At 41.4% G+C, this 25,366-nt stretch overlaps 1 protein-coding gene across 1 annotated transcript in view; it reads left to right on the top strand.

The window, feature by feature from the left end:
- Positions 1 to 9,508: 9,508 nt before the first annotated feature.
- The window catches only part of LOC134441949 (NACHT, LRR and PYD domains-containing protein 12-like), a 44,217-nt gene continuing 28,359 nt past the window's right edge, over positions 9,509 to 25,366 (top strand). The window contains exons 1-8 of the mRNA XM_063192328.1: positions 9,509 to 9,570; positions 12,734 to 12,835; positions 13,050 to 13,151; positions 13,278 to 13,353; positions 13,793 to 13,988; positions 14,090 to 15,845; positions 17,818 to 17,991; positions 24,218 to 24,391. Coding sequence (XP_063048398.1) covers positions 9,509 to 9,570; positions 12,734 to 12,835; positions 13,050 to 13,151; positions 13,278 to 13,353; positions 13,793 to 13,988; positions 14,090 to 15,845; positions 17,818 to 17,991; positions 24,218 to 24,391 — 2,642 coding nt within the window. The remainder of the gene's footprint in view (positions 9,571 to 12,733; positions 12,836 to 13,049; positions 13,152 to 13,277; positions 13,354 to 13,792; positions 13,989 to 14,089; positions 15,846 to 17,817; positions 17,992 to 24,217; positions 24,392 to 25,366) is intronic.

Below are 25,366 nucleotides of genomic sequence, written 5' to 3'. Positions count from 1 at the left end.
TTTTTTTGGTTTTCTGTTTTGAAAAAACTACTAATAAAGGCACGGGAGCGTACCTATGTTCCCCCGGGTCCTATATTCCCTGGGTCCTATGTTCCCCGGGCCCTATGTTCCTTTGTATGGGAGCGGGGAACATAGGACCCTTTTTTCTAAAAAAGGGTTCTATGTTCCCGCATTGTATGTTTCCAAGTTTTCAAATTGTGCCATTCCCAAAACCATCCCTAAACCTAACCAATCACAGTTGCAACAGCAACCTGCACTTTGTCATGTGGCAGCAGTCTACCTTGAAGCAGTGGGAAAAAGGGTCCCATGTTCCCCGGTAGAGGGGATCATAGGACCTGGGGAACATAGGACCTGGGGAACATAGAGATGACCCCAAAGGCACATCCTCACAATAGCAGGGTTTTTTGTGCATATCTATAGTGGACACATACAGCCAATTTGATAAAATAAGAAAGGAGCTATGAAGATCTGCCCCTCACACAGACCCAAAGAGAGAGTAAAACTAATGTGCATTGGTGTGTATTACCAGTCAAGACGTATACAGTAGGTTGGGTTAACAGCTTTTCTAAAAACCAGGATCCAGGACATATATTTCCAGAATTATTAGGTCGATTTGAAGGGACTGTAGAAGATGTATATTTCCTGTAGTATTAGGTTGATATGTTTTCTCTCAAGAGGCTGAGCAGCACCTGAACTCATGTGATTATAGTTGGTAAAATATTAACCATGTGTCCGTATTCTCAAGGCAAGGCTGATGTATCATGCCGCTGAGAGCCATAAAACTCAGTTGTTGGTTATAGTTCGACGGGAAGGACCAAGTGAGCTGCTGGTACTTTTTTTAACTCTTAACAGTCGCGAGGAGCTGTGGTAAAGAGTTCAGCGTCTGGATATATATTTCAGGTAGGCCCAATGCTTAATGCTGCAATGTTTGGCATATGAAGTTTGAAATACAGTATATGTGAAAGTTGTTCTGAGGCCTGTGTGTAATCGGGGACTTATTTCAAATCTTGCAATAAGGACTGTAATAATTAGGGACACATTTCAGATTTGATTGCTTGTAGTTTGGCCATTGGGTTAATTAGTTAATTAGTTGATCAAGTTTGTCAACACAAGAAAGAAGAGAAGTGCTGTGTCAATCAATGGTAATGGCTGACTGACAGATAGGGTCAGTTTTACACTTTAACTAAGCCAATTGGGATTGGAGCCAATTTTGGTCCCCTAAGGGAAATTCTTTGTCTGCATTTATCCCATTTGGACTAATGAGTCACATTGAAGTACACACACTAGTCCGTAGCAGTGGGCTGCCTACTGAGCGGCGCCCGGGGAGCTGTGTGGGGGTTAGGTGCCTTGCTCAAGGGCACTTCAGCCGTGGTCCGGTGGTTGAACCGGGAACTCTTGGGTTGCCAACTCAGTGCTCTAACCACTGAGCCACGACTGCCCCACTGGTATTCTGGTAATGTCCTCCTGAATCCTTTTTTTTTTTTTTTAGATAACCTGTTAACCTAACCTACTGTACATGTCTTGCCTGGTAATACACTTTTAACTAACATACTAATGGTCAGACAAATGCTGCAGAGAGCTGATCTCTCAATCATTCTGCCAAGAAGAATGGGACGCTTTGCAATCTGAGAAAATTATCCACAGCTACCACAAACAATTTCAAGCGGTCATTGATGTTACACTTAAAAGGGACAACATGCAGCATCAGAAACTAGGGTAAAGTTTTGATCGAGATAATTTGTTTAGTTTATTTGTTTAGCTTGTGATTCTGAGTTTGAAAGAGTTAAACGCAAGGGATTGCTAATAAATATTTTGAGCCAGTCACTAGCAATGAGTGAAAAAAAAGGTTTTGTGAGGCATCATAACGGTGCATATTTTCAGACTCTGTACGCAGACCTTTTGTCCCACACAACGCACATGACAGCTGTCAATCACAGTGTAATGAGGGTCGTTGGCAGTTGCCATTTTCAGTGTCCTTTGGTCGGTATAGACACCACTGATATGTGTGTGTGTGTGTGTGTGTGTGTGTGTGTGTGTGTGTGTGTGTGTGTGTGTGTGTGTGTGTGTGTGTGTTTGTGTGTGTTTGTGTGACTCCATAATTCCATGTCCACCCAGACAAAAATTGTGTCCTGTCCAGGCCACCCCAGTAAAAATGTTTGCAGATTTTTCCCCTTCTGATTCCCACCGCAATAGTTGGCTACTGACATACAGAACACGGAATGTACAGGCGAATATAACATTGGTGGGTTACAGCATACGGTATATAGGTGAACTAAAAAACTAACAAGGTGGGTTAAAACATAAATAGGTGAACTAAAAAAGATGAGATTAAAATAGACAAAATCTAAGAAAATTAAGAGTCTGAATGTGTAAATGGGTCTTTAGATCTGTTTTAAAATCAGCTAAGGAGGGAGCCAGGCGGATGTGAAGAGGGAGCTCATTCCACAGTTTAGGGCCAACAACTGCAAACTACTCTTTAATCTGCAGTGGGACACCACTAGACTTTACTGGTCATCTGATCTGAGAGCCCCCTTTTGCCTTCAAAACTGCCTGCAACAATACTCGGGTAGGCCGTGGCTTTTGTGGTGTCTATTCAGTGTCCCTCTGTCTATGGCATGCACTGACATATTTGGCAGCAAGCGTTGCTGTCTGCCCTTGTCCCAGTAGGATAGATAATGATTTATCTGTATTCAGATCCGGGAAACCCGGGATTACTTGGTTAAATTTATTAAAGTGCGCTTCTCTAATTTTTGAATATTTGTCGCATTGGAGAAGGAAGTGCGCCTCTGTCTCGACCTCACCGGTCATGCAGTGAGCACATATCCTTTGCTCTCTTGGCAGCCATGATTGTCGTCGTCTACCTTTTTCGAGAGCAAGGCTGTGGTCACTGAGTCTGTATTTGGTCAGGATCTGCCGCTGCTTTATATCTCTGACAGTAAAGAGATATTCTTCCAGTTCATAATTTGTTTTGATAGTCCTATAACATTCTAATTTGCTTTGGGTTTTGGTTTCATTTTGCCAATGGTCCAGATATTTATCTTTGGAGTTTTGTATAATTTTGTTTACATTTAGTTTGGAAGCAGTGCTTGTCTGAGAGATCTTAGTTTGTGTTATGTGGGTCAGTTAGTCTCAGTACAAGCTGACATAGGTGACTCTTTCCAGGGTTCAGAGCTTGGGATTTTGCTGCCTCAAAATGCAGCGTGTCTGTGGGACTTGTTTGGAGGTGCATCCAGAATTTTAGAGCTCTCTTTTGTATGTTGATTGTCAATGGATATCTTCCCAATTCTGCCCTACATGCATTTGTTGGTGTCTTCTTTTGAATTTTTAGGATCAGTCTACAGAATTCTGCATGGAGGGTTTCCATAGGATGCTTGTCCCATCTAGTGTAGCTTTGTTCACTGAGTGGACCCCATATCTCACTTCCGTACAGCGCAATAGGCTGAATTACACAGTCAAATATTTTGCACCATATCCTGATTGGTATGTCTATGTTCCAAAATTTTCTTCTAATTGCATATAGAGCTCTGCAAGCTTTGTCTTTTAGGGCATTCGCTGCCAGGCAGAAACTGCCTGATGGAGTAATGGGTAGGCCAAGGTAGGTGTACACCATTGTGTGATTTAGGCTGGTGCTACCTAGATTGAAGTGATATCTGGCTTCCTGACACCTGGGCTTCATTTGGAATACCATAATATTGGTCTTTTTTAGGTTGACAGTAACTTTCTAATAGGTTTAGTTGTTGTTGTTGCTCTCTCTCCCTCTCTCTCTCTTTCTGCCTCTTCCTCTCTCTCTCTCTCTCTCTCTCTCTCTCTCTTTCTGCCTCTTCCTCTCAAATTCAAATTCAAAGGTTGCTTTATTGGCATTACTCAACACAGGTGTTGCCAAAGCTGACATACAATAACAATCATAAGAAATAATAATAATAATTAAAGAGGAAAAAGAACAAACAACCATATAGAACAAGGGAGCAAAAAAAACAAAAACAAAAACAAAAAACAAAAAAAACAAAAAAACTGAAGATATTTCCATGGAACTTATTTGTTAATCTTGAATTGAGTTTTTCCTTTCAGAATGGCAGGCTTGAATATATTGCCCCGCAAGTTTAGTACATGCATGAATTTCACCCAGGAGGAATTCCAGTTTTTTTTCATTTTTTAGAAACCCAGGACAGGCTTTTTCAAATTTTGTAAAATAAGACATTCTTATATCCTTATATTTTTCGCATTCTAAAAGAAAATGGGCTTCATTTTCTATTTCTCTAGTGTTGCAATGTTTACATATGCGATCTTCCCTTGCGAGCCAAGTTTGACGATGTCTTCCTTTTTCAATTTGAAGTGTGTGGTCACTTAACCTGTATTTGGACAATAATTTTCTTTGTTTGCTGTTTGTAATATTTGTCAAATATGGGGCCAATTCGTAATTGTGTCTGATAGATTTATAACAATTTAGCTTACTGATTTGATTCATCTTAATTTCCCAAATATTGAGATAATGTATCTTGACATTTTTCTCGACTGCTTTTGCTTTTGTTACTATGTTTTTGTAGTTTTCGTTCATATTGTGTCTTTTTACCAGAAAGTATAGGGGGTCACTCTGAGGGTGTTCACCTCTCAACTGGGCAGCAATGTGGTGATATTTCTCTGGGCCGCTGTTCTGCAGGTGGTGCCAGAATTGTGTTCCTCTTTTATTTATGTCAGCCAGGAGGGGGTAACGTCCCATTTCAGCCCTGCAGCCGAGGTTGGGGCTACCTCTATGGACGTTTAGAATGTTTTTGCAGAATTCTAGGTGCAGCACCTCAGTTGGGCTTTTATCCCATGCGTCCCAATTCTCTTTATACTTGGCGCCTCAAATCTCAATCCCATATAGGAGGATGGGTTTTATAAGAGAATCAAAAATCTTCAGCCAAGTTTTTATTGAGGGGTTACATTTATATAATGATTTCCGTAGCATGTAATATGTTCTTCTGGCTTTTTCAGTTAAATCGTGTATTGTAAAATCTAATTTCCCTAAGGAATTGAAAGTTATTCCTAAGTAATTCCTAAGTTATTTTATTCACTTGCTGAATTGTTTGGCCTGAAATGCTAAATTTGTATTCATTTGGGTTGTTTCTTGTACGTTTGAATACCTCCCCCCTCTCCTCTCTCCCCCTCTCCTCTCTCCTTCTCTCTCTCTCTCTCTCTTTTTCTCTTTCTCTCTCCCCCTCTCCTCTTTCCTTCCCTCTCCCCTCTCCTCTCCTCTCTTTCTCTCTCCCCCTCTCCTCTCTCTCTCTCTCTCTCTTTTTCTCTTTCTCTCTCTCTCCCCCTCTCTTCTTTCTCTCTCTCCCCCTCTCTCCTTTCCTCTCCTTCTCTCTCCCCCTCTCCTCTCTCTCTCTCTCTCTCCTCTCTCCTTTTCTCTCCCCCTCTCCTCTCTCCTTCCTGTCTCTCCCCCTCTCCTCTCTCCTTCTCTGTCCTCTTCCCTTCTCTCTCCCCCTCTCTTCTTCTCTCTTCTCTCTCCCCCTCCCTCTCCCTTCTTCTCTCTGCTTCTCTCTCCCCCTCTCTTCTTCTCTCTTCTCTCTCCTTCTCTCTCTCTCCTCTTTCCTTCTCTCTCTTCTTCTCTCCTTCTCTCCCCCTCTCTCCTTCTCTCTCCTCTATCCCCCTCTCTCCCCCTCTCCCCTTCTCTCTCCTCTTCCCTTCTCTCTTCTCTTTCCTTCTCTCTCTCCCCTTCTCTCCTCTCTCTCTTTCCTTTTCTCTCTCTCTCTCTCGTCTTCTCTCTCTCTCTCTCTCCTCTTCTCTCCCCCCCTCTCTCTCCTTTTCTCTCCCCATCTCCTCTTTCCTTCTCTCTCACCCTCTCCTATTTCCTTCTCTCTCTCTCTCTCTCTCTCTCTCTCTCCCTCTGTCCTTCTCTCTCTCTCTCTCTCTCTCTTTCTCTCTCTCTCTTTCCTATTTCCTTCTCTCTCTCTCTCTCTCTCTCTCTCTCTCTCTCTCTCTCTCTCTCTCTCTCTCTCTCTCTCTCTCTCTCTCTCTCTCCCTCTCTCTCTCTCTCCTCTTTCTCTCTCTCTCTCCCCCTCTCCTCTTTCCTTCTCTCTCCCCTCTCCTCTCCTCTCCTCTCCTCTCCTCTCTCCCCCTCTCCTCTCATCCTCTCTCTCTCTTCTTCTCTCTATTTTCTCTCTCTCTCCCCCTCTCCTCTCTCCTTCTCTCTCCTTCTCTCTCCTTCTCTCTCCCCCTCTCCTCTTTCCTTCTCTCTCCTCTTCCCTTCTCTCTCCCCCTCTCCTCTCTACTTCTCTCTCACCGTCTCCCTTCCCCCTCCACTCTCTTCTTCTCTCTCCTCTCTCCTTTCCTCTCCCCCTCTCCTCTCTCTCTCTCTCTCTCCCTCACCTCTCTCTTTCTCCCTCTCCTCTCTCTCTCTCTCTCTCCCCTCTTCCTCTGTCCATCTCTCTCCCCCTCTCCTCTCCTCTCCTCTCTCCCACTTTCCCCCTCTCCTCTTTCCTTCTCTCTCTCTTCTTCTCTCTCCCCCTCTCCCCTCTCTCTCTCTCTCTCTCTCTCCTCTTTCCTTCTCTCTCTGCCCTCTTTCCTTCTCTCTCCCCCCCTCCTCTTTCCTTCTCTCTCTCTCTCTCTCTTTCCTTCTCTCTCTCTCTATTTCCCTCTCTCTCTCTCTCTTTCCCTCTTTCCTTCTCTTTTCTCTCTCTCTCTCTCTCTCTCTCTCTCTCTCTCTCTCTCTCTCTCGCTCTCTCTCTCTCTCTCTCTCTCTCTCTCTCTCTCTCTCTCTCTCTCTCTCCTCCTTCCTTCTCTCTCTCTCCCCCTCTCCTCTCTCTCTCTCCCCCTCCCCTCTCTCTCTCTCATACACCCACACACACACACACCGCAAAGGTTAGAGTCCTGATAGGGTAGCGTGTTGCTCACACAATAAAAGTGCAGTAAAAGTCCTGGGTGATTGCCCTGTGTTAAGAGTCTCTCAGTGCAGTAAAAATGTCCAAGGTAGTACAAGGCAGCTATCCCAGGGGGTGACGTAGGTGGGGTGTAGAGGGTGATTGTTTTGTGCCAGGGTGTGCTGGGTTGACCTAAGTGCAGTAAAGAGTCTAAGGTAGTGCAAGATAGTGCAGATGCTTGTGCTAGGGGGTGGGGTGTAGACTAGTGTAGTTGCTTCCACTGAGAAAAGAATCAATGCAGATGGGGTCCCTGCAATGCACCTTCTACGTTATTATTTATTCCTTTAAAACTGTTACCTAAATTATCAGTCATCATGCTCCACAGCTAGTATTTCACTGATTCTTGAAAGTTTGGCAAAAACATGTCCCTGCAGTAAAATATTAATTCTGTTGAAAATAAACTAAATTTTCACAAACAAAATGAACCCAGGTAATGGCCAAGGGGTCTGTCACACGAATACACAGTTGTTTGAAATATTTAAGTGTAATTTTATTACTTTTCATGGCTATAAACCTGTCCACACCCTGTAAAAACGCCTGTCCCAAGGACTGGCATCATCATTTCAATTGACTTAAAATACAAAAATCACTAACAGAATTGAACAATATCACCATGATGTGGAAGACCATATTAAAGTGGCTGTACAGATGTGCACATAGTGGATGTAAAACAATATTTACTATTATTTACTGATTGCTCAAAATGTGTCCAGCATATTGGTCACCACCGTCAGATTTTTTCTAAAAGACAATAAAATCAGGTATGCACAAGGTAATTTTCATTACTGAGGACCCCTTTTCAAACCTTTAGCTCTACTGCCTACTTCACCATCACTGAAGCTCCTGTAAGTTTATTATTTTGTCCTCAATTTGTTAATTTGTTTGGACACTGGTACTGTCCCAACCATAAACTGTCAACACCGTCGGGGGTTTTAATAGTATTGTATTACATTAATGTTAATAAATATATTTTTTTCAGAAAAGGTATGAAGCACCCAAGAAACAGAGCGAAAATGAAATGGCTAATGTGAACAAACAATGCATAATATTTAAAAGAGTGCTTTTTTGTCTCACACCGTCAGATGTCACCACCGTCAGATTTTGTTCTGCTCATCATGTTGTTCCATATTTTACTAAATTGTGCTGGTTAATGGAACATTAGTAGGCATGTTAGTAATAATTGTGATCCAAAATGATACTCTAGCCACCACTGAGGTGCATTTGGAGGTTTTTTTGTCAGAAAACCTGACGGTGGTGACATCTGATGGAGTTCACCAAAAAACACATGTTTTACGTGTTTTTGATATGTTTTAAGAATATGCATACAATAAGTATCTACAGTTAAATTGAATTGTTAAGGTAATTCACTTTAATACAGTAAACATGTGTTTTTACTTCTAATTCTGTCTGCCGCTGTTGACAAAACAAGAAAGAGCCCATTTTATGAAAAATGTTAAACATGGGGTACAGATTCTAAGGGCCCCAAGCACTGAAAGGGGCCCTTAAGGGGGCCCAAGCACTGAAAGGGGCCCTTAAGGGGGCCCAAAATTCGAATCTTTCATGGGGCCCAGCATTTCTGGCAGCGCCCCTGTCTTAGGGTATTTTTATGTGACCGGTTGGACTTTCACTCTGCGTTGTGTTTTGTTGCAAGAAAGGATGACTCCGAGACAGGTGATTCATACGCTGTTTTAGTGATGTTCTGTAATTTCACAGACAGTACACAATCACCATGGGGCTTGGGGCTGCACTCCCACTCCTCTTCCCACAGCATACAGAGACAGGGAAGAGGATATGGAAAGCATAGAAATATGAATCAGACAAACGGAAATATTAGAGGGGGATAGAAGGAGGGGGGCAGGAAGCTCCATAGACACCCATGAGAGAGAAGAAGGCTAATGTAACAAAGGTGTGTCAAAATAAAAACCCATCTTTGTGTAATTATACAAAATAAAGAAAGGGGCTAAAAGCATCCTGTTACACCTCATCCCCTTTAAGTGATTCGAACTCTGTCCTCTTTAAGTGGACCAAAAAGTGAAACGGCAGCAAAAGGACTCAGTTCTTGTTTTTTGTTCATATTGTGTTCATATTTGTGTCTTATTGAGTATACGTGTATTACAAAAAAACGGCTAATCTCTCTGGTCCTTTTTTATGCCGTGTCAGTCCCCTTTCTGGACTTGGCAGGAGTCCAGTACTGAGACAATAAAAGGGTCTGGGTCTTTTGAGCATTCACAGATGCGCAGATCAGATGCTGAGTCACAGGTCACTTAAATGGCTGAAAGGGACCAGGTGTGACAAAAACACACTTAGTTTAGAAGTATCCTGCAGTATCCTGTAGTCACTGTCTGTTGGGGGCAATTCAAATGCAAAAAAAAAAGAGAAAAGATAAATAACATTTTACTGTTTTATGAATCGGGGGTGAGTTTCTCGACAACGTCATTACTCAGTTGCAATGCAAATTCCCAATGGCAGCCAAGTAAGTTGCTAGCTGGTTAGCAACAATGCTTTCGTTACAGTAAACGGAGACGGGGTCCTGGCTCTATGTTATTTGTGTCTGCTGACCAGGTAATGAGGTGAGGTGGTGCCATCTGGTGGAGGAAAGGGTCAGGATGAGTTCCCCTGGCGACCAGGAGTCCCAGCAGGGCGATGAACCCGCAGCACAATCTCACAGGTAACATCGAGCATTAGAGCTTTAACTTCAACCTCACAGGTAGCATCGCACATTACAGCTTTAACTTCAACCTCACAGGTAACATCGCACGTTAAAGCTTTAACTTCAACCTAACAGGTAACATCACACATTACAGCTTTAACTTCAACCTCACAGGTAACATCACACATTACAGCTTTAACTTCAACCTCACAGGTAACATCACACATTACAGCTTTAACTTCAACCTCACAGGTAACATCACACATTACAGCTTTAACTTCAACCTCACAGGTAACATCACACATTACAGCTTTAACTTCAACCTCACAGGTAGCAGCAGTTACAGCTTTAACTTCAATCTCACAGGTAACATCGCACATTACAGCTTTAACTTCAACCTCACAGGTAACATCGCACATTACAGCTTTAACTTCAACCTCACAGGTAACATCGCACATTACAGCTTTAACTTCAACCTCACAGGTAGCATCAGTTATAGCTTTCACTTAAAGGTACACTGTGCAGGAAATGGTCAAAAGAGGTATTGCAACTATGCTGCTCATTCAAACTGGGTTGCCTATTCTGCCCTACAATCTTAGAACGCAGTAACTCTGAAAACGGCAAACTGAGAAAAAAGGCTTCAAAGTTTTCCATATGGCGCGACAACTGTGTTGCCGGTAAATTGGTGGTGACACTTCCTGGTAATGCTTGTTTAGCCCTCTGAGGTCTAAGGCCTTTCAGAGGCTTTTAGGCTGCTTGCACCACCCTGACATTTTCAAGTATTTTCAGCTAACAGTAAGCATCTATGCAAAAGTGGAATATATGGTTGTATTGTGAAAAGCCTGACAAGAAATAATCTGAAAAAAATTGGATGTCATACAAACATGTTTTATTTAAATTGAGTATAAACACAACTGTACAAAAAAACAGGTTTCAGATGTCTTCAAAAAGTTCAAGAAAACACACAATAAATATATCTAGCCAAGACTTTTGAAGTTTGAATCTTGTAAACAAATGTGTTGGCAGCATAAAAGTGAAAAGGGCATTTAGAAATGTTTTGTTGTTTTCATACAAAATGCAAAAAAGAATGACTATGTCACTGCCACTGCCTGTCTCATTTGAATACTAATGAGATAGGTGTGAAAAACCTCTAATGGCCCACACCCCCCTGTCAATCCCCATGTGCTCTGATAGCCCCAACCCCCCTGTCACTCTACGTCTGCTGTGTTTACCCTACCTGAAAGGGGCGTGTTGTCACCTCTGAATAGCCACTCAAGCACCGGTACTTTACATGTGAATAGCTATAGGTGTGGCTGCTACAGGCAGAGAGTACAGAATATGCGAAGATTTCTTTTCACTTTCTTTAAATTGGGCCAGCTATATAATTTATTTAATATATATATATTTGAAATCTGGAAGGTCTGAGGTTTCTAATGGCGTAACTTATGTGTTTCAATGACAAAAACTCACAGAGTTACAGATTTGTTTTTGGAGACATGTCAAATTGCCCTCTCAAGGGCACTTAGACCTCAATGGGTTAGGATAGAAATTTAATGCACACAAAAAACAAAACAAAAAAACAACATTTATGTGTCTTTTTGCCACAAAAAACAGAGTTACTGCGTTCTTGGCTGGTATTACTGTCACACAATGGAGTTACTGCAGGAGTTACTGCGTTCTTAGCTTGTATTACTGTCTACTCCCAAACCATTCCCATTGGAACGTGCAGCAGTAACTCGCCGACTTACTGCGTTTTTGTTTAACTTTTTTTGGGTCATTTTTGCACTTTCAAAATGAGTTTTCTCCAAAACGGGACGGTGTTGGACCACCATTTTTGGACACAAGACAAATGAGGTAGTTTAGAACCCATTTCCGATATAAAAAAAAATCGACCATTTTGAGTTACTGCGTTCTTGTATTGCACGGCAGTATAGCCAAATGTGATCTTTTAGTGAAAGTTTACGAAGTAATAAACTAATATTTTCTAGTATGGCCCAAATACAGTCATTTGTGCAGCTAAAAATGGCTATTTCTGGAAATTCAAAATGGCAGACCATGGAGAGGATCCCTTTTCATGTATGAAAAATGTGATTTTTCCAGTCATAATGAATACTTAGAATTTGACGCTGGTAGTAAGTATTCATGAAAAAGATAACATTAGTGAATGGGTAGCATGAATTCCGGAAATAAAAAACTAAAAATCTCACACAGTGTCCCTTTAAAGGTATATTGCATAGTAAAATGAAAATGGGAAAACTCACAGGTAACATCACACATTACAGCTTTAACTTCAACCTCACAGGTAGCATCACACATTACAGCTTTAACTTCAACCTCACAGGTAGCATCAGTTATAGCTTTCACTTAAAGGGATATTGCCTAGTAAAATAAAAATGGGAAAACTCACAGGTACGGGGAAAGGGGAAATACAGGCATTGTACAAAATAATGGAATCACCTATCATTTTAGTGTGGGGAATTTCATGGCTCAAGTGGACCAGCCTGTTGGACAATTTTCATTCATTGAACATTGCACCAGTAAGGTGAAGTGTGCAGGTCCAATTAGCAGGGTAAGAGCACAGGTTTTGACAAAATGTTGCAATGCACACAACATTATGGGTGACATGTCAGAGTTCAAAAAGGAGAAATTCTTGGTTTGCGTATGGCTGTTGCATCTTGTCAGAGACAACAAGATAGCAACCATGAAACTTCCCACACTAAAATGACAGGTGTTTCCATTATTTTGTATACGCCCTGTATATTGTCACACTCTGCTTTGCGTTGTACAACAAAGTCCTTAGCCGTTCAAACTTGCTGTTTACACAAAGTTGGGTATTTTGGTACACACAGTGCCGGATTAAGATGGCCCAGGGCCCCTAGGCTAAAGGTCGCTGTGACCCCCCTCAAATTCTGCAACACATATACATAGACAATGTCATAATTAAGCTAGGAATTAAGGATAACTAGCTCCATCCATGAGGAGTGACTGGTCTAAAGAAGAGGGCCCTTTCATGGCAAAAGAGAAAAGGTAGGCACAGCAGATATTGACAAGCAATTGTAGCATGTAAACTTGTTCAGTTCAGTTGATCTCAGTGTAATTGGATTGGAGTTTCCTCTATAATATGAAGTTGGTTATCCTATAATGAACTAAATTAGAAACTCCTTGTCCTGTTTTATTCTAGCAGGGTGTCCAGGAAGGGACCAGGGTCTGGTGTGTCCAGAGCTCCATCCATGAGGAGTGACTGGTCTAAAGATGACCCCCCTTTCATGGCAGAGGGGGAAAGGTATGATATTGATATATAGAAGATATTAATATAGAATTGCAACACATAAACATGTTTTAATGGTATGGCAAAGAGGTGAAAGGTAAGCATATATTGATTTGCAATTGTAAAATGTGAACTATAGTAAATACAACCACTAGATGTGCCCTGCAGCTTCACTGTTTAGCCCATAATAACCTAACCCTAGAAACTTCTTGTCCTCTGTTTATTTTAGCAGGGTGTCCAGGAAGGAACCAGGGTCTGGTGTGTCCAGAGCTCCATCCATGAGGAGTGACTGGTCTAAAGATGACCCCCCTTTCATGGCAGAAGAGGAAAGGTAGGCACAGGAAGTACAGAACTTCACAGCAGAGACATCAGCATTGAGGCCCACAGCAGATGGGAGCTAACGCCTTTTCACTATGCAGTCACAACATTGTTCATTCAGTTCATTCTCTATCACCAGGGAACAGGAGGTGGGATATGAACCAGACACCAGTAGCAGCCAGGATGACCAGACAGACCTACTTCACATCTTTAAGGTCAGCGATTCAGAGCCTCCATCTGACTTGACAACTCCACTCCTGTTACAGCAGAGTCTCTATTCAGTAAATCAGTCTGTTGTAAAATAGTATTGCCTGATTGATTTCAGCATTTGTTTCGTATTAGTGAACGCATAATTGGTGCTGTTTTTAAGCTTTGATGAACACGTGGACCCCATTTACAATCAGTGCATAAAAATATCCACTCACAGGTAAAATAGGCCAAAGGTGAAATTGAAAGATTGGAATTTTTGTTTTTTGATTTTAACCACGTCAGTTTATAGACATACCCACTTACGGGTAATCAAATCACGGTTAAAATTTAACTGACTGAGTAAAATGGCAGTCACACTGAGAATAAAGAACAAACCAAAATCAAGTCTTGACAGTAAAAGGGTGTGATGTGTACTTTACAGTAAGGGCATATGCTGTGCTTTAGGTGCTCGAGGAGAAGATGGTCACCTTTTTAAAGAAGGAGCTTCAGAGATTTAAGCAGATTTTTAGTCCAGACTACAAGGAAACCTTTGATATGAAAACGGAAGAAGACAGTGATGCCAGAGAAGGAGCTCTCAAGATGGCAATGCATTTCCTTTGTAAGATGGGGCACCAGGATCTTGCTGACGAATTGAATGAAAGTGAGAATACGTTCTTTGTTAGTGACATGCCGCTATTTTTTTTTCTTTTTGTCACATGTTGTCACCCTGGTTACTTATTTTTTGTATTTGTTTTTAACTAGATGAGCTCAATGTAATTTGTCAGAATGAATTGAAAAGAAATCTCAACAACAAGTACCAGAGTGTCTTTGAAGGAATAGCCAAACATGGAAGCTCTGTCCTACTCCAAAGGATCTATACAGACCTCTACATCACAGAAGGAGGAAGTGGGAAAGTAAATGAAGAGCATGAAGTCAGACAGATTGAATTCATAACCAAGAGACCAACTGGACAGGACAAACCAATCAAATGTGCCGACATCTTTAAGCTCTCTCCTGGTCAGGACAAACCAGTTAGAAGAGTTCTCACAAAGGGGGTGGCTGGCATTGGCAAAACTATCTCTGTGCACAAGTACATCCTGGATTGGGCCGAAGGAATTAACAACCAAGAGATCAATTTCATCTTCCCACTGTGCTTTCGGGAGCTCAACCTCATGAGAGATAAGGAGTGCTCTTTGATGGATCTTCTTCACCATTTTTTTCCAGAGACAAAGCAGTTAACAATTGGCATCGAGAATAAATATAATGTGCTTTTTGTCTTTGATGGTCTGGATGAATGTCGACTCCAACTCAACTTTCCAGGAAATGAAAGTTTGACTGATGTGACAGGTGTCACTTCATTGGATGTCCTGCTGACAAATGTCATCAAGGGCAATCTGTTCCCTTCTGCTCTACTTTGGATAACTTCTCGACCAGCAGCAGCCAGTCAAATTCCTCCTGAGTGTGTTGACCTGATGACAGAAGTGCAAGGGTTCAATAATTCACAGAAGGACGAGTACTTCCGAAAGCGGATCAACGATGAGAGTCTTGCAAGTGAAATAATTTCACACATTAAATCCTCCAGGAGCCTCCACATCATGTGCCACATACCCGTGTTCTGCTGGATTGCTGCTATGGTTCTTGAGATAATTTATTCCTCAGGACAAACAGAGAGTCCAAAGACTTTGACAGAGATGTACACACACTTCCTTATTTTCCAAACCAGACAGAGAAACATCAAATTTGACAATGTGCATGACCTTAAGACAAAATGGAACCATGCACTTGTCCTCAATCTTGGAAAGCTAGCTTATGAGCAGTTAGAGAAGGGCAATCTCATTTTTTATGAAGAAGACCTCAGGGAGTGTGACATTGATGTCAATCAGGCAGTAGTGTACTCAGGGGTGTGCACTCAGATCTTCAAAGAAGAATCAGGAATCTTTCTTGGGACAGTGTTCTGCTTTGTGCATCTCAGTATCCAAGAGTATCTTGCTGCTCTGTACGCACTGTTGATGATGGAAGTTGAAAGGGCAGACACAATTTCCACACAGTCTTCAACTCCAACAAGGATAACTTCGCAGAAGAATGCTGTTGACAAAGCTTTGGGTTATGAAGATGGCCGCTTTGACCTCTTTCTCCGCTTCCTTCTTGGCCTCTCTGTGGAGTCAAATCAGAGTCTCCTGCATGGCCTAATAACAATGAGACAAGTTCAGATGGACAATGAGGAAACAATCAGATACATTAAGGACAAGATCAGGGAAGTTTCCTCAGAAAGGATGATCAACCTCTTCCACTGCCTGAATGAACTGAAAGACCACTCCTTGGTTGAGGAGATCAAGAACTTCTTAAATGCAGGCACACTTTCTGAAGCCCAGCTCTCACCTGGCCAGTGGTCAGCTCTAGTGTTTGTGCTGATGACCTCTGACCAGAATCTGGATGTGTTTGACCTGAAGAGGTACATCAGGTCTGATGAAGCTCTCCTGAGGCTGAAGCCAGTATTGGGGGAATCTCACACCATTCTGTAAGTGCAATGTTACCACATGATATTAGTTTAGTTTAGTTTATTTGATAGGGACAGATACATAACATGTAGGTTGCATAACAACCAAACAGCAAGCATCATAGCATTTATAGCCAAAAGCTAATTTCCAATGCTCGTCCCTAGAAGGGCTTTTAAAACAATACAATAGCAGCAATAACAATAAAACAATATTATCATAAGAACAGCCTATACACTCATTCAGTCCAATCATTCATTTTTGAAACTATCAATCATACTTAAAATTGGTGTATATTCTTCCATCCATCTCATGCATTCACTAAACATCATAGTCACATTTCCTACCAATCCTACATCTGTCCTGTACTTACTGTTATGTATTCTTACACATTATCACCCACACAATACACACACACACACACACACAAAATCAGCCCCTCCCCCCCACTCACACACACCATATCAATTGCCCCCACCCCTCACTCTCACACACACATGCACGCACCAATTACACCCCCCCAAGAATCTGCAATCTCTACCCAATAAGCACACTGATACATGACTACATACCTGGTTGCTTTTTAGGAACTCCTCCAGCTGAGTTTTAAACTGCTCATGATTATGAATAGCCTTGGTATCAGATGGCAAGCTATTCCATTGATTAGTTCCTTTGATCAGGAATGAAGACTGGCCAAAGACCGTTTTGCGGTGTGGTACCCTACAGTTGCCCGCTACAGCGTTCCTGATGGACCTCCCAGCAACCTGTATTGGTTGGATGTTATCACAAAGCAACTGAGGGGCTTTACCATGCAGACACTTATGAACTAGGATGACGTTAGATAAGGCTATGTAGTTATGAAAGCTTAACATGTTCAGGTCCCGCTGGACGTTACACTGATGTGTCCTTATGGACCGCTTACCTAGGATTTTTAATGCTCGATTATAGAGTCTCTCCAGAGGTTTAACTGCTGAGAGACTTGCCTGTGACCATGCTGTAGTACAATATCCTATGTGGGAGAGTATCATCGAGTGGAGGTATATTTTAGCTGCGTCATATGTCAAACAGTCTCTAATTAATCTGTAAGTGTATGAATTGAGTCTGACCGTTTTACATATTTTCTTTATATGTTTGTCAAATTTGAGGTGCTCATCCAGCACCAATCCTAAGTATTTTACTTCTGTGACCTGATTGATTGGTTTGTTGCTGATTTCTATATTTAAAGTGGTTGATGTAGGGCGCCTCCCAGAGGAGAAGCACATTGACACTGTTTTATTAACATTTAGTGCCAAACATGACCTATTCAGCCAAAGCGCTACAACCTCCAGTTGGTCATTTAATTTTTGGGAGACTTCAGCAGCTGTTTTTCCATGGACATAACACTGCATCGTCTGCATACATTTGAAATTCAGCATCTTGACAACAATCTGGGAGGTCATTAATAAACATACTGAACAGAATCGGTCCTAGCACCGATCCTTGCGGAATGCCTGCTATGGTTTCCCGCATTGTAGATTTTGTATTGCTGATAGCAACACATTGTTCACGATTGGAGAGATAAGACTTAAACCATGCCACTGTTTTTTCTGTTAGATTGTAATTTTCAAGTTTGGATAGCAGTATGCTGTGATTTACGGTATCAAAAGCTTTTTTTAAGGTCTAAAAATACCGCCCCCACCAGGTTACCTTTATCTATTGACACTTTAATCTGTTCTATGAGGAAGCAATTTGCACTCTCTGTTGAATATTTTGTTCTAAATCCAAATTGGAGAAGGTGTAGATGCTTATTACCTTCAAAGTGTTCCATGTGAAGTGAAAGAATATAGCAGCAAGGGTAATATAGCTCCATAGACTGGTTACAACCCTGTAAGTTAAATGTTACCAAATGACTGGCTCTGTTATGTGAAACATTTTAATAGATTTTGTTTTCTATTGACAGTAAAGCAGTAGTATTAAGCAAGCGTGTTAATAGAGCTGGTTGCGATTTACATTTAGGGTCAACAGATGTGGGCTCACTGAACAGAGCTGTACAACACTCGTTTCTGTCCTCTGCAAAGAATCATCAAAGCTCAGACACCTGGACCTCAGTAGCAACTACGTTGGAGATGCTGGAGTCCTACTGCTGTGTAGTGGACTGGAGAGCCCCAACTGTGCACTGGAGACACTGAGGTCAGATATTTCAATAATATTGTTACGTTTTTAGAAGGTCCCTGTCTAACTCCTAACGCTATGTAGGCATTAACGTGGCAGTATGAGTGTAAGATCTAGTGTATGGCTGCAATGTGTATGCTGGACTGGCTTGGGCAACAGGTCTCCCATAGCGTGTTCAGGCCGACTGAGAACCCTGCTGGAGCCCGTTCCCGCACCTAATCATGAACCGGCCATTGCGTTCACGCCACAGATATTGGTGTTCGCCAACCGGATAGTTGGTTAGCAATGCGAATCGCAAAATACTAGGTTTTTCTCTGCGAACCGCAACGACAGCGTGGCCGTCAGCAGGTTCATCCGGAAACTCAGTCACGTGCGGAAAAAGTTCAGAGCCTGGTATGGTTCGCAGGTAAGCACTTTCGTGCTGAACGGAATTGGTGCGTGCTCCAGCTCCGGCTACGTTCTGGTCGGCCTGATAGCCCTACCAAGGACTTCAGCTCCGGTGGCAGTATGATAACTAGTGTATGGCTGCAATGTGTATCCCGAACTGGGACCAGCTTGGGCATAGCAACGGGTCTCCCAGAGACTTCAACTCCGGTTTCTGAGCTCTCAGCTTGCTCCTCTCCAGTGTTCAGGGTTCATGGGGAGGTCCTGGAGACACTGCATTACATTCTTGCCCCTATCACTCATGTCACTCTTGCTACACACTCATTCCTGTCACTGCCCGGTAGCACTAGCTGTGTTCACATAGACATAATAATTTACAAAACAATACAAATAAATGCCTAGTTAGATTACATTTCTAATGGGATTTGAAGGTTTTGTGTTGTCTGGTACAGATCTCTTATACATATGAGTCAATGACATTTCAGTAGCATGTCAGGCAATTATTGTAGGGATTTCTTTGTATTATGTTGTTTTTATTGGATTCGCTCAGAAGCATGTTCATTACAATACATTAATAACCAATTACTAATTAATTTATGGGCATCAGCTGTGGTTGTACATGACATCTGAGCCCATTGACCAACTTCCTGATTTGGATTCAGGAAGGGTTCTGTGGGGTTTTTCTTATGAATGTCAGACAGGCACTTTTGGTCTGGTGAGTTTCTGCAGATATTTATTACTGCTCCAGATTGGAACAGGAGGCCTCGTTGAGGTTTACATTACTCTCACTTGTCCCCCTCCACCAGGCCTAGCTCTTCCGGTAGGATTGTTCCCTATATAGCCCCCATACTCAAATAGCGGACATCTATTTGTGGCCCTCGAATAATTTTGAAAAATAAAAAAATAAAAAAAAAAATTGGTCCGATCGCGCTGCCGGCTCTTATTTTGAAATCGTGCCACAGACGCTAGGAGGATGCGTGCCGTGTCTCCGCCCCCTCAATCAGTTTCTCCCTGCAGGCTCCAAACAGAAGTGACTATGAGGGTGGCAGAGGCTGTTGTGAGGTAGACTACAGAAGGGAAGGACGGTAGAACTTGTAAATAAATTATTTACAAAGTTCTCTTTGCCTCGTTTTTGAAAGTAATGGTCCACATTTCATTGCATACAGTGTGTTAGGACTTCGAATTGGTTTAGCACTAGCTGTAGCTAGTTGCTAACACAAATGAAGGCAAATTGTGTTTGAGCTCTGCTGGCAGCTAACTAGGGGTAGCCTACTTAAAAACGAATTGCTTGATAAACTTTTCACACTTTTAAACAGTCCCCAAATAGTTCGTTTGGAAAGCTAAGCCCCTCATAAGATTTCAAACAAAGTTATGAGCAACTTGATGATTTATTATTGGCTATTGCATTTAATCAACATTGCATCAATGTGCCATTTTCTTGTTGGCAAAACCTGGTGTCCTCCTATCTATGTGTCCTCTTTGTTGGGTCCATTATTGCATCTGATTCTCATTATGCATGTGAGAGCTGCATAAACAAAGTCATAATAAGCAACATTTGTTTGAAAAGTGTTATCTTCAGGCTTACTGGTTTTCTCACTAAGAAATAAATGTTTATGAATGTAGTCTGCAAATATAGGCTAATCTTATGTCATTTAAAAAAGATAATCTTATGTCATTTAAAAAAAATACTGAAGGGTGGGTGGCAATGACAGCAAGGCAGGCACCTCACCCCACAGTGCTCCAGAAAAATGCAGGCCCTTTATGAGAGAAATGTTCTCCCATCCTGTCACTGGAAACTAAATATCTGCTGTGGGTGTGAGTGCGTGTGTTTTGTGATTTATTTTTTTTTTTTAATTTTTTTTTGGTGGGGGTCGTGTCGTGTCAGCCCGGCCCGGCCCTTTATTGGGAAGAATTTTGAAAAACTGGCCCTCGGGGACTTTTAATTGAGTACCCCTGCTATATAGGCAAAGTACCCACCCCTGTGGCCCAGCCAGGCCCAGATGCAAATTAGCCCGGTGTCATCTCAGAGATAGGCCCATACTTTACGTAACTGGAACAATATATATACCGTAATTCCCCTAATAGTAGCCGGGGTTACTATTAAATTAATACTTTCTTGACCAGGCTATTAATTGGGGTAGGCTACTATTTGAGGGGGGCTCCTATTTTTTATATTTATTTTTTATTTTTATTTTAACGATTGTCATTTTGTGGGAAAAAAGTAAGCTCATAATTTTATACCTTACATTTATTAATTGTTAATTCATATTTCGAGTCTTGTACGACATGTGAACGTCTATGGGCACGCAAGATGGGCACGTCTAACATCTGTGATGTACCTCAGGAATTTTAATCGTCATGAGAGTGCCACAAGATGTAAACTTAAAAAAGAACTAACAGATGCATGCACATACACGTGCCTGGACCGGGATGAATAGCGTAATGAAACATAAAAGGACTTTAAAAAAACAGTCTTAAACGCTGGCCTGTTCTGTGTAAGTAACATCAGCGCAGCGCGACATGAGGGAACATCATTCACGGCCGTGAAGGCTATATATCTTTGGCGCAAAGCTATTTCAATCCAAGCTGCCAGCGCTTCTGTTCTTTGGACAGGCAAGCCCCATAGTCTCCTGTGATTATTTAATTTCAAATAGATAGGCATCTTTCGGGGCTCACGAATGTCAGAGCAGTTTAATGCAACAGCAGTTTGATGCAACTCTGTTTGATGGTGTGCGCAAAAATGGCCATTCTCCTTCACCGGGGCAATGTGGATGCATGTCTCCCACAGCCCGTCAACTTCTAAAGACAATGTCTCGTGATAGTGGTGGGAAATGCAATGTCATCTCATAATCATATCATATGCGATGTAATCTCAAAGCGTGCATGCGATTTCATCTTGGCGAGTCAGAGATGGCAACAGTTTGCTTTTTAAAACGTCTGCACCCTGTGCACCGGGAAGGCTGGTTTTTAAAAACTAATAAAGAAACCTGCTTCATCATTGGCTGGTATGCAGTGACTTTACTGTTTGCCCAAGAGCAAGCACCTGTTCGGCGTGATCTAGCACAGTTGTAACAGTTGCAACCTCGCACATGCAACTCCATTAAAACGTGGACTTCGCTCGGTATGAGGTATATTCTGAGCAATATGAACCAATCTACTCGCCGTTGCTATTAAGCAAAATAATTCACTTAGGCCTATGTCTACTTTACTAAGGTAAGATGTATTTTGTGTAATACAAACCCCAACTCCGATGAAGTTGGGACGTTTGGTAAACTGTAAATAAATTCAAAATATTATCATTTTCAAAACATTCAATCCATTCGTTAGATGGTGAATAGTGAAAAGACAACATATTAAGTGTTAAAACTGAGAAAAAATATTGTTTTGGGGGACATATGTACTCATTTCTAATTTGATAAATCCAACACGTCTCAAAAGAGTTGGGACGGGGACAATAAATGGCAGCAAATGTCGAGGAAGACTAAAAACAAAACAAAAGACAACACTTAACAGTTAAATACATTAACCAATGAGATGATTTTATATAAAAAACAGTATTAATTCCTATCTTGGACATGATTTCACCAGCTTAAATGGTGGGTGTATTCCTTGTCATGTTTTGCAATGTTTTCCTTTCTGTAGTGCTTACAGTGTGACAGGTCTTGACCAAAAACCCACCATTTTATCACCTGCTGGTCCTTATGATGGAGCCAAACTGTTAAAACCTAGTAGAGAATGCAATTTGACCTTACTATGTGGCAGTAATTGAATATCTCCCTTCAAAATATAATGCATGAGTGGCTTTTCATGCTGTTTAAAACCCATTTATACCATTCAGCACTGTATTTAACTCTACAGATGAGTGAGAACATCTTAACCAATGCACTACTGCACCCGCATGCCATCATGGAGGCTGACTTTTGAAGCTAGCACTAACACAAGTTGGATGGTCCATTTTTACTGTAGCACAGGATGTGCAATGCTCTATTATTGTCAAAAAGAATGGACTTCTACAACTTCTGCTGACTTCTGTAAGCAAAGGACAGTTTCCCATGTCTTCTGGGTCTATTTCAAGTGAGCTCAGGTGCTTAGGAGAATGTTACACCCCTGTATCATTTTCATGCATTAAGCATTCTTAATATGGTCAATTTTCAATAGCTCTAATTCCTGGAGTGCTAGAGTGAGACTACAGCCAATATATATGTCATGATGTCATGAACCTATACAATGATTTTATTGACAAAAATATGTCTTATATACACTCAATCGTGGTAAATCAAAGGGAATTCAAAAATGTATGTAATAACTATGGTAATTATTCCCTTTGCATCTTTAATTCTGAGTGACTCAGCCTCTCTGTGATGATCTTATACCTGGACACCTATATTGTCCATCAGTACAATTCATTTTGAAATGTTCTTCTTTGTTGTTTTATCTTATTTGGATGTTTACTAAATTTCACTGATCCCTGTCCCAACTCTTTTGAGACGTGTTGGATTTATCAAATTAGAAATGAGTACATATGTCCCCCAAAACAATATTTTTTCTTGGTTTTAACACTTAATATGTTGTCTTTTCACTATTCTCCATCTAATGAATAGATTGAATGTTTTGAAAATGATAGCATTTTGATTTTATTCACTGTTTACCAAACGTCCCAACTTCATCGGAGTTGGGGTTTGTATTTGGAGACATCACCTTGCCCTTTCTGCAAAGCGCTTTCGGGAAGCACGTCTCTCTCTCTCTCTCTCTCTCTCTCTCTCTCTCTCTCTCTCTCTCATACACACAAGGCAAACTTGCAAGCACCTTAAGTTTCGATTGTGCCGCTTGGAGAGGATGCATTTAAACTGTTACAATTTAGGCTATTAAAGTAGGCATCGCCTACACACGTTCCGAAATTGCTTGAACTTTAACACGTTGTGCAAAATGCGTCATTTAAAAACGCACCGGTTACTAAACGAGGCCGGCTACTAAACGGGGCCGGTGTCTATTTTTCCGATTTTTCACAACACCCGGTTACAAAACGAGGCCGGCTACTATTAGGAGCCCGGTTACAAATCGAGGAAATACGGTATATATATATATATATATATATATATATATATATATATATATAGTATACATATACATCTATATTTCTGCATATACATGTACATATAAGAATCTACATAAGAATCACGTAAGAATAAAAATTTTACAAATGTTCCATGACATGAGGTCTACTGTACTGCCGATGCCTACGTGCTATTCGACTGTTAAGTAACGCTGTATTTGGATGATCAGATTAGCTCTATTCTTATCAAGGAAAAAAAGTGTCCATGTAAACAATGAGCAACATAACACTATAGATCCTTCTCTGCAGCTTGTCAGACTGTGGTGTAACAGGAGAAGGATATGCTGCTCTGGCCTCAACTCTCAAATCAAGCGGCTCATCACACCTGGAAGAGCTGGAGCTGAGAGGAAACGACCCTGGAGACTCTGGAGTGATATCACTCACTGATCTCTTACAGGACCCTCAATGTAAACTAAAGAAACTGAGGCAAGAACATTTTACATTTTTGATAATAGTTAGTGGTTATAGTAATAGGAAATCTTGGTTTTTCTGTGCTCAGTTCAGCTTCCAATGCTAGATGAATGGACAACAGCACATGAATTGTTGAAAAAACAAGACTGTTGATGTACATATCAGTGGACTTGAATCTTGAATCTTGAATTATGAAAAATATCCAGATACCCAGTGAGCAGCATCTGACTATAGACCTTTCTCAGAGTTTGTCAGATTGTGTTTTTTTTTCTATCAACTGTATAGCAGTAGTATTAAGCAAGCTTGTTAATAGAGCTGGTTGAAATTTACATTCAGGGTCGACAGCTGCGGGCTCACTGAACAGAGCTGTTCAACGCTAGCGTCTGTCATCTGCAAAGAATCACCAAAGCTCAGACACCTGGACCTCAGTAGCAACCACGTTGGAGATGCTGGAGTCCATCTGCTGTGTAGTGGACTGAAGAGCTCCAACTGTGCACTGGAGACACTGAGGTCAGACATTTCAATAATATGATTATGTTGTTAGAAAATCCCTCTTGAACTCGTAACGCTATGTATGCATTAACGTGGCGGTATGAGTGTGAGAACTTGTGTATGGATGCAATGTGTATGCTGGACTGGGACCAGCTTGGGCATAGCAACAGGTCTCCCAGAGACTTCAGCTCCAGTTTCTGAGCTCTCTCTCCAGCTTGCTCCTCTCCTGTTCAGGGTTCATGGGGAGGTCCTGGAGACACTGCGGTAATATATGAAGAGCTCTTTTCCAAAATGAGATATATCCATTTTATAGAATGTTGAGAAATCAACATTTTTGTATTGGGCATTCCATTGAATTGCATTGCAAANATAATTTTATAGAGGTTTTAAAAGTATGTTCCCAAAACATTGGAATGGCAATAATTCACACATAGATGATAGGACTTCTTAACAGTCAATTCCAATATTAAAATGCAAAAAGTCAAAAATGGTGTATATAGCGTTTTGGAAAAGAGCTCTTCATATATACATTATATATTCATATTATATCTTAGCCTCTAAAGGTCGCTGATCAAAACCGTTAACACAGAAATGTTTATAATTATAATGTCATTATAGTGTCACAGACTACTTTGATAGTGGAGGTAAAAACAGTATAACCTTGAGGTGACACAACATAATGTGTTTTGGAAAATTAAAATGTGTCTAATTTCCTTCTCATAGCACTATTATGGGCGGACATAATCAGTATGACCGATTTTCACATTATAATTATTCCACTGCCCTGTCTCTCTTTGATGCTTGACGCCTGCGTGCTGAGGCCAGTTACACACAAGAGCATGGCGTGGCGGCAGCGAGAAGACGGTAGTCTTTCTGCTTTGACGCCTGTCTGCCTTGAGCAACAATTTGTAGTTGGACTTCAGCGGATATTTGCGAAGAACAATGATGCAGTAACAGCCAATCAGAAGAACTGAATGCTTACATTCTCGCCTC

The sequence above is a fragment of the Engraulis encrasicolus genome, unplaced genomic scaffold (assembly GCF_034702125.1).
Source record: "Engraulis encrasicolus isolate BLACKSEA-1 unplaced genomic scaffold, IST_EnEncr_1.0 scaffold_100_np1212, whole genome shotgun sequence".
Classification (NCBI taxonomy): domain Eukaryota; kingdom Metazoa; phylum Chordata; class Actinopteri; order Clupeiformes; family Engraulidae; genus Engraulis; species Engraulis encrasicolus.
This window is presented reverse-complemented; position numbering and strand designations above follow the sequence as displayed.